Source organism: Penaeus japonicus, unplaced genomic scaffold, assembly GCF_977035675.1.
Source record: "Penaeus japonicus unplaced genomic scaffold, GWHDUDI00000001_assembly GWHDUDI00000003, whole genome shotgun sequence".
Taxonomy (NCBI): domain Eukaryota; kingdom Metazoa; phylum Arthropoda; class Malacostraca; order Decapoda; family Penaeidae; genus Penaeus; species Penaeus japonicus.
Window position 1 is genome coordinate 14,215,160 of NW_028234405.1, and position 10,000 is coordinate 14,225,159.

At 42.0% G+C, this 10,000-nt stretch overlaps 1 protein-coding gene across 3 annotated transcripts in view; it reads right to left on the minus strand.

Annotated features, from left to right (window-relative positions):
- Positions 1-10,000, minus strand: part of LOC122266648 (monocarboxylate transporter 12) — an 854,543-nt gene that overhangs the window by 120,840 nt on the left and 723,703 nt on the right. For all 3 annotated transcript variants that reach the window (XM_086556234.1, XM_086556229.1, XM_086556240.1), the window contains one exon: positions 9,659-9,832. In XM_086556234.1, the coding sequence (XP_086412360.1) occupies positions 9,659-9,832 (174 nt within the window). The remainder of the gene's footprint in view (positions 1-9,658; positions 9,833-10,000) is intronic.

The window sequence follows — 10,000 nt, forward strand, 5'->3', positions numbered from 1 at the left end:
TGATGTAGAAAAGCGGAAGTGATTGTAGTAAGGAAATGGATTTAGGGTAAGGGGGGGGGGGAGGGGATGTTGGTATGATGTGAGTGGGGCTTATCATGCTGATCTATTTTGGATTTCAGACACGTTGCTATTTTTGTTTATTTTGATTTACATTTTTTCTGATTCTGTTAGTCTGACTTCGTTTTACATTTTCCATGCAACTCACCCATCGTATCTGTTTCCCTCATTCCCTCTCATACTCTCCCCCTTTCCCCTCTCTCTCTATCTATCTCATTCTCTCTCCCTCTCTCTCTCTCTCTCACTCTCTTTCTCCCTCTCGCCCCCCTCTCTCTCTGTCCCTCCTCCCTCCCAACCTCTTTCCTACCTCTCCCCCTATCTCTCTCACTTTATCACACACATGTGCATACACACGGGCGCGCGCGCAGGATGGCCAGCGCAGAAAACTACAAATATATACTGTACATTAGTCACACTATATTCGCCTTCCAAAAAACAAAAGGAAACCCAAGAATGTCCTAGCCCCCACCCCCTCCCCCTTCCTGACCCCACATCCTCGGTATCACCCCACCAGATCCCCTCCCTCTCCCCCTCCCCCTCCTTTCTTTCCTTACTCGCCCTATCTTAGGTGTTGTCCCCATAACCCCCCTCCCCCTTATACCTCCTCCTCCACCTATCTTCCCCACTAACCTCAGTGCCCCCCCCCCCCTCTTGCGGCTCCATTGGCGGGGAACTTTGCGTCGAACAACAGCGCAAAAACGTGTCATGATCTGCAAATATTTTCTTCGTCGATACAGATTGAAAGGGAACGGCATCTGGCAACATTCAGCCTGTCGGAAATGAGTTTTATTTTTTCTTTAGTTTTTTATATGAATTCAATTGTTATATCGTAGTGCGGTATAAGATGATATATTGGGTTTAAAATCAGAAGCAATGAAAATGAAAAGAAAGAGAAAAAAGTTAAAATTTCCCCAAATGTATATGGCAAGATTAATTCGGTTTTCTGATATTTATACGTGATTTAAAGATTAATAGATTTTGAAAAATCGATTTCTTTTCTCCACTCTCTCTCCCTCCCTCCTCACCACTTTCTTCATCCCCCTTCGCCCTCCCTTGATTACCCCACCCTTTCTCATTTCCCTCCTTCCCATCTCCCACCCCACACCCTTCTCTCTCTCTCTCTCTCTCTCTCTCTCTCTCTCTCTCTCTCTCTCTCTCTCTCTCTCTCTCTCTCTCTCTCTCTCTCTCTCTCTCTCTCTCTCTCTCCCCCCCCCCCCGCATTATCTGTTTTCCTACGGTTCGATATGTCGACGCGGAGCCACAATTCCACTGATCTTGAGAAATCTTAATTGACTTCCGGGATCAGAAAAAGGTGCGTGAGAAGTTGCTTTTCGGGGAAATTTTGCAGCGAATGTATTTTTTTATATTGTTTTCTTGTTTCTCTTTTCTCTTTTCTTAATTTTTCGTTTAGATTCCTTTCCGGTCTTTTTTTGTTTGGTTTAGATGTCTTTCTTGCTTTTTTTATACTTATGATTTATTCGTTTTTGTTTATTTTTTTCATCTATTATTTTTGTTGTTCGTTTTTCTTTTCTTTTATATATTTTGTCTGTATGTTTATCTTTTTTCTTCATAATTTTCCTTCTACTTTTCCTCAAAGAAATCTGATATATTTCTTACTTGAAAACACGTAAACACACACCTACACACACACACACACACAAACAAACACACCCCCTCCATCCCACACTTACCTACACCCCTCCCACTCACACACTAACCTCCCCCCACCATCCCCCACCCACACACACTTACCTCCCAACACACAAACAAACTCTCATGTAAGTCATAATATCCTCCCGTATGGTTGTTGATGTTGTGCTTGCATTCATTTGCAACACAAAAGCAAAGACTTCATATTAAATCAGGGAGATTCTTGAGTTGCCAGTGAGTGTTTACAAGTGTGTGATTTTTAATAGCTTCTTTTTGTGTATCATTCATTCTTTGTTGATGATTTGTTTTCATGTATATATCTTTACTCGAGTGAATTACGTTATACCTTGTTTATTGAGATAACGTTTTATCGATTAGTTTTTTTCATAATCATTGATCATCTTAACCGTTCATTTTTATCACTTATATTTCATTTTTCTAAGTATTAATTTAATCATAATTTAAAATCAGGAAAACAAAAATCTCCAGAATTATGTTTCAGTGTCTTTCTCTTTTGCGTTTCATTAAATTTTCATCTTCTATCTTTTTGTGTTTGCATTTGTTTTCTTTATCTTTTTATTTAAATTTACCGAAATAAAAGATGGAAAAATGGAAAAGAATAAACTGAAGGAAAATGCGATTGTGTGTGTGTGAGAGAGAGAGAGACAGAGAGAGAGAGAGAGAGAGAGAGAGAGAGAGAGAGAGAGAGAGAGAGAGAGAGAGAGAGAGAGAGAGAGAGAGAGAGAGAGAGAGAGAGAGAGAGAGAGAGAGAGAGAGAGAGGCAAAACATCTTCCCCATCTTCTTCTTTCCCGTTTATTCCCTCTCTGTGTCATTGTTTCTTTCTCTCTTTCATATGACGTCCATAGGGCACGAGTAATTCCGAAGCTTCAGACTGTCTAGAATACTTATCAAGACCTCTGGAGAGACTATCCATTAGCTTTCAATATCTGCCTGTCTGTGTCTTTCGTGTGTCTGTTTGAGTAAGTTTTAAAATCTCTCCCCCTCTTTCTCTCTCTTTCTGTCTCTCACACTCTATGTCTATCTCTCTCTCTTTCTTATATTCTAAACACCCATCCCCCCCTTTCTCTCTCTTTCCCTCTCCCTCTCACTTCCTCTCTCCTCAACTCTCTTTCCCTCTCCTCCCTCTCTTTCTCTCGCTCTCTCCCTCCTCAACTCTCTGTCTCTCCCCCTCACTCTCTGTCTCTCTCTCTGTCTCCCCCCTCACTCTCTCTCTCTCTACCTCTGTCTCTCTCTTTCTCTCACTCTCTCCCTCCTCAACTCTCTGTCTCCCCCCCTAACTTACTCTCTCTCTCTCATTTTCTCCCTCCCTTCTTTCCTCTCATTCATTCCCTGTTACACTTTACAAATTTGATTCCCGGATAAACCAAATTGTGGCGACCGCTTCCAGGATCTGCAGTGCATCATCTGCTCTCTTCGCTATCAGTCGCTGTTATCATTAGCCTCACATACACTTTTTCTCATTGAAGGAATGGAACGTTGGTGGAAGGACTTTGCAGGTTTTGTTGCATCCGTCTAAAAGTTTGGGGATTTTTGGAAAGGTTTAGGATTTTAAGATTTCTACTTTTTATTCTTTTTTTTTTTTTTTTTGGTGTGACTTCAGATTTTGTTCTTTGGTGAGTTGTTGGTTGGTATTGTCTTTACTTAGGTTTAACCAAATAGAGAAAAATATTACATATCAAAGTTAAAACAGAACAACAGCAAAGGTAATGATAATGAAGATGGTGATAACTACATTAATGATGATGGCAATAATAGTAATGGTAATTGTGATAATGACAATAATAATGATAGTGGTAATAATGATAATCATAATGATTATAATAATGATAATATTGATAATAATAATATCATTAGTAATGATAATAGTAAAGAAGTGATAATAATGATGATAATGATAATAATAATGATGATGATGATGATAATAATAATAATGATATTTTTCTTCAGTTAGATCTTCGATTTTTGACATGAGTTCCGCCAGTTTACACCCAAACCAACAAACTAACTTTATTCAAACTTTCTTCGCAGTGCTCTTAGTGTTTTATCTTTTTCATATGTTTCCACACAATTCTTTCCATGTTCTGATCATTCGTTCGTTCGTTTCATTTCTTATCTTTAAACATGCATATCTTTTAAATCATTTCTAATCAAAGTTTTCTGAGAGAGAAAGAGAGAGAGAAGGGGAGAGAGCGAGAGAGAGAGAGAAAGAGAGAGAGAGAGAGAGAACGCGATAGAGAGAAATAGGGATATATAGATAGATGAACGCACACACACACACACAGAAAGATATAGATCAGATAGAGAGATAGAGAGAAAGAGAAAGCGAAATAGACAGAAAGACAAAGAGAGAGATTTTAAAACATCTATTCGTACTGCATACAATGTATCTATATCTATTTAGAGAGAAAGAGATAGCTATTAGTAATTTTATATTCAATTTCTTATGCTCCAATTTCCATTTTACTTTAAGAAAGGCCTACTCTTCTTGAATTGCTTTCTTAAACATTTTTAAAACATATATTTGTAGTATTCCTTCTTCAAATTCTTCTTTTCTGCTCTTAGTTTCTAAGTAGATACATACCTATCTAACCCTCAATCTGTTTTCTGTTTAATTTTCTATCTATATACACGCGTTATCATTGTATGAGTGCAGGTATGTGTATATGGGTATTGTAAAGAAGAAAAATAAGGAGAGAGAGATAGAGAGAGAGAAGAGAGAAGAGAGAGAGAGAGAGAGAGAGAGAGAGAGAGAGAGAGAGAGAGAGAGAGAGAGAGAGAGAGAGAGAGAGAGAGAGAGAGAGAGAGAGAGAGAGAGAGAGAGAGAGAGAGAGAGAGAGAGAGAGAGAGAGAGAGAGAGAGAGAAAGAGAGAAGGAGAGAAAGAGAAAGAGAAAAAAAAAGAGAGGCAGCGAAAGCCAATCAACCCCCCCTAAAGAGAGAGAGAAAAAAAAGACACACATAGAAACAACAACAAAGAAACTAAAAACAGAAAGAAAGAAGAAGACAAAAAAAAAAGGGAACGAAACAGAAAACCGAGAAAGAGAGAGACGGCAAAGTAGAAGCTATTGTGTTAGAACAAAGGGAAACTCGTGTGTGTGTCGTCTCTGCTGTTCTGTGATGCAAGTGGAGCGTGACAAACAGCTGAGCAATCCATACCATCCCGAGTGGTGTGAGTGTGTTTGAGCATCTCGAGTTTGTCTTAATGTATGTGGGGCATCGTCCTTACGTGCGGGCATCATAATGGGGTCTGTATGTGGCGAACGATCTCGGTATGGTGAGCGTGTATGCTTGGGGGTTTTGCAAAGTTGAGGGGATTGTGTGTGGAGTGAATGGTTGTTATTTTTTTAATGTTGTTTTAAGCTTGGGTGTTGTAGTTTTTTTGTATGATGTTTTAAGGCGAGTGTTGTGTTTTCTATAATGTTTGAAACTATATTGTAATTTTTGTAATGTCTTAACTGGGTGTTGTAATTTTCTTTTATGGTGTTTTAAGTTGTGTTGTAATTGTTGTAGTGCTTTTCAGTGCATCTCAGTGAATGAGTGAGTGAGTGTGTGTGTGTGTGTGTGTGTGTGCACTATCGTATGCTAGGTATAATGAACATTAGGGATTTTTTCGCTTGGGTATCTTAGGTGAAAGTGTAGGCCCGGAGGGGAAAGGGATTGGAGCGCCGGTTTTGGGCTACTCTTTTGCCTGGCCTCGGCTTGAATACATCCTTACTTACTTTAGTCATGGAATGATTCAAGCCCATGAACTATATATAATGTGTATAAGAACAAAATCATACATCAATCATCTCCTGAATTCAATTGCGCTTCTGAAAGTGCTTTGGTTGCATGAATGTCTGAGAGTGAGCATCCTCTATTGCAATTGTTTTTTTTTTTCTCTCTCTCTCTCTTTCTCCCCCTCTCCCAATCTCTCTCTCTCTTTCTCCCCCTCTCCCAATCTCTCTCTCTCTCTTTCTCCCCCTCTCCCAATCTCTCTCTCTCTCTTTCTCCCCCTCTCCCAATCTCTTTCTCTCTCTCTCTCTCTCTCTCTCTCCCTCTCCCTCTCCATCTCCTAAATTCTCTCTCCCTTCCCATTTCTCCATTTCTTTGCTTCTCTCTTGCTCCCTTCTTTATTGCATCTATCCATCTCTCATGGAGTTTGGAAAAGGCTTTCGTCGCAATTCGTTTCAATTATATCTGATTTTCTCTGCTTAAGTCATCAGAACTTTTCTCAGATTAGTGGCACAGTCTTAAAAAAATGGATAGAAAGTGAAAAAGAAGGAAAGAGAGGGAAAGGGTATATGAGAGGGAGAGGGAGATAGAGGGAGAGATATAGAAATAGAGATAGATAGAACTAGATAGAGGAGAGATAGAAGAGATAGAGGAAGAGATTGAAGAAATAGAGGGAGAGATAGATATATAGTCAGAAATATAGATAGAAAGATATATATATATTGCCAAATAGATAGATAGAGAGATAGGTAGGGAGATAGATAGATAGATCGATAGATATATAGACAGATAGATAGATCGATAGATATATAGACAGATAGATAGATAGATAGAAAAGGAAAGATAGATAGATAGGTAGAATGACTGAGTGAGTGAGAGAGAGAGAGAGAGAGAGAGAGAGAGAGAGAGAGAGAGAGAGAGAGAGAGAGAGAGAGAGAGAGAGAGAGAGAGAGAGATTGATGGATAGATAGACAGAGAAAGAGAAATTGATGGATAAATAGATAGATAGACAGAGAAAGAGAGATTGATGGATAGATAGATAAACATACAGAGAAAGAGATTAAAATAGATAGAAAGAAAATCAGGTAAATTCAGAAATAAAGTAGCAGACAAAGAAGCAAGATAGAAAAGGAGAAAGAGAGGGGGTGAGGGGGGCAAAAAACGCACTTAAGCATAATTGTCTCTAAAAGCACAACATATCAGTCACTGAAAAGAAAAAGGAAATAAAACTTAAATGTAATGGGAACAGGAAAAGAGTGAGAAAGGCAAATAATGAAAAAGGTAAAACGTTTTTACAAAAGAGAAGAGAAAGAGAGAGAGAGAGAGAGAGAGAGAGAGAGAGAGAGAGAGAGAGAGAGAGAGAGAGAGAGAGAGAGAGAGAGAGAGAGAGAGAGAGAGAGAGAGAGAGAGAGAGAGAGAGAGAGAGAGAGAGAGAGAGAGACGTAAAGGAATTTGAGAGAAAGAGAGGCTAAAGGGAGAGACGATAATAGAACGGGAAGCGAATGAGGTGTAAAGAGGGGAGTATGGAGAAAGTGGAAGGGGAGAAAGGGAAGAGGGGAAGAGGACAACGTTGAAAGGGGGAAAAGCGAATAAGGGTGTAGAATAACAGATGGAAAGCGACACTAGGATTGTAGAGGAAAAGAGAAAGGGAGAGTAAAACACGTGATTCATCAGATGGAGAAACAAGGAATAGAAAGAAAATAGAGAGAGAAAGAAAGAAAAATAAAAGAACTGAGAGAGAAAGATAGAGAGAGAGAGTGAGAAAAAATACAAATCTAAAGAATGTCATTTCCTATTTATTACAAATAAATAAATAATAAAATAAATAAAATAAAGCGAAATGAACACACACACAACAAACTCGTTCAGAGCAATCAAGCAAAACAATTTGATTACCAGTGCAATAATTGAGAGCTTAGAACGAGGCAGAATAGCATTTAATAGCATTTAATGGCATCTAATAGCATCTAATGACTTCTAATGGCATCTAAACCTTGTTATTGGATCGTTTTCACAATCCGATACAATACGAACTAAACAAGTGTTAAACAAGACCGTATTAACATGGAGTTATTAACGCTTTTGTGTTTATTTAATGCAGTCGAAACGCTGCATATTGTTTAGCAAGAACCAATTACGAGCAAGCTGCTTTCATTGTTATTTTTGTATAACGTAGGTAATGGTGATTGATTGTTAAGCAATAATCTGTTACAATGAAGCTTCTTTATTGTGATGTAGCAAACCTAAACAAGAATCTGTTATGATCAACCTACTTTCAGTATTGTTTTCCTTGGATATGTATGTAATGAAAACAAATGCTATGACGGTAAGCCTAGACGAAACACTAAAGGTAATTATTACGGCACAGTAATTCTGAGATGCTTACCATAAAGAGCCGTATATAGTGGATGGTTGACTGGTTTGTATGTATTAGGTGTTTGTGTTTCGTTCCGTGTATGTTTAGGATGAGCTTATTAGTGTGTTTAGGTTTGTTTGTGTTCGTATGTGTGTTTGAATGTGTGTATGTGCTTGAGTGTGTTCGCGTTTACACTTGCGTGTGCATGTAACAAACAAACAAAAACTTTGCATACGTATATATCCTTCATACAAACAAAAAGAAAAAAATATGAAAACAAATATCTCTATCGTTTTGATACCTCACTCCCCCTCCTGTCTTTTACATAATATCCTTCCTCCTCCACTAAGCAGTCCGCACCCCTACTCTCTTCAAGTTACCTCACGCTTCCCAAGCCCCCCTCCCTCTCCCCCTCTCCTACTCTATCTCCCTACCTCCCTCCTTTCTTACATCCCTACTTCTCTCCCTTCCTATAGGTCACGCCTCCCATCTCCCACCCAGTCTTTTTCTCTTCCTCAACTGCCCCTCCTTACATCTCTTCTCCCTGCCCCCTCCCCTTCTCCTTTATTTTTCCTTCCCTTCCTCCTTCTCTTTGTTCCTTAACCTTAGGCCAGTCCCAAGCCCACCCTCCCCTCCTTCCTACTCCCTCCTTTCCCTCCCGTCCCCCGTACCCTCTGGATAGTTATGCAGGCAGGTTGTGGACCCCTTGGCGTGGTGGCGCTTCAGTCCTGGAATATGCATCTGAACTCCCCCCCCCCCACACACACCTTCCTGAGCCCCCTTGAACCCATAGAGGCCGCCCCTCCTCCTCCTCTCTCACTTTCTTTACCTCTCTCGCCTTTCCTCCTCCTTCCATATCTTCAGGATAGCAGTTCTGGCGGATCGTGAAGGTCTTGATGTGTTTCTCTCCCTCCCCTTCTTCCTACCTCTCTCCTCCCCCTCATTCAAACCTCCTTTCCTCCCTCCCTTCATTTGCTTTTCTCCTTTACCCGCACCTTCAAGACAGTAATGCAGGCGGTTCATGGAGGTCTTGATGTGTTTCTCGACGTCCCTCTTTACCTCCTCCTTACCTATTTTCCATCCTACCTTCCTCCTTTCCTCCATCCTACCTTCCTCCTACCTCCTTCAAGCCCAAACCTCATTCCTTTCCGCCATCCATCCCTTCTTTCCTTCCCCCCTTCCTCGATCATTACTCTCCTTCCATTCTCCCTCCCTCCCACCTTCTCTCCTTCCATCCTCCTTCCCTCTCTCCCTCTCTCCCTCCTTCCATCCTCCCTCCCTCCCTCCTTCTATCTCCCCCCCCTCCTTTTATCCTCCCTCCCTCTCTCCATCTCTACCCCCTCCCTCCCTCTCTCCTTCCCTCCTACCTTCCATCCTACCTCCCTCCTTCCGTCCTTCCATCTTCCCCCTCCCCTCCTCCCTCCTCCACCCTCCACCCTTCCATCCCCCCCCCCGCCTTCCCTCCCATCCTTCTTACCTACCCTCCTTCCCTCCCTCCCTCCCTCCCTCCCCCCACTTTCCCTTCATCCCTCCCTCCTACCTTTCATGCTCCCTCCACACCTACCTTCTCTCCCTCCCACCCTCGCTTCCTTCCACCCTCCTACGTTCCATGCTCCCTCCCACCCTCCCTCCCGCCCTACCCCCACCTTCCCTCCCTCCCTCCCTCCCGCCCTCTCCCCACCCTCTCACCCTGGCTTCCTTCCACCCTCCTACCTTCCATGCTCCCCCCACCCTCCCACCTTCCCTCCCTACACCCTCCCACCTTCCCTCCCTCCCTCCCTCCCACCTTCCCTCCCTCCCACCCTCCCACCATCCCTCCCCTTCCCTCCCTCCCCCCCACCTTCCCTCCCTCCTTCCGTACCTTCAGGATAGTAGTGCTGGCGGATCGTGGAGGTCTTGGCATCGTGGCGCTTGAGTCCCGGGATGTGCTTCTGGAAGGAGTTCATCTCCCTCTCGGCGATAACCTGGAGGCCGTCGATCACGTTGTCATCGCCAAGGTCCTCATATCTCGAGAACTTGTCGCTGCCTCGGCCATCTGGAGGGGAGGAGAGAGAGAGGGAGAAAAGAGGGATTAGAAAGGGTAAAAAACAGGGGGAAAGAGAGAGAAAGAGGATATTTTGAGATAGTGAAAAGGGGAATTAGAGAGGGAGAAAGGTATGAGAGAGAGACTGAAAGAGAAAGAGAGAGAGAGAGAGACTGAAAG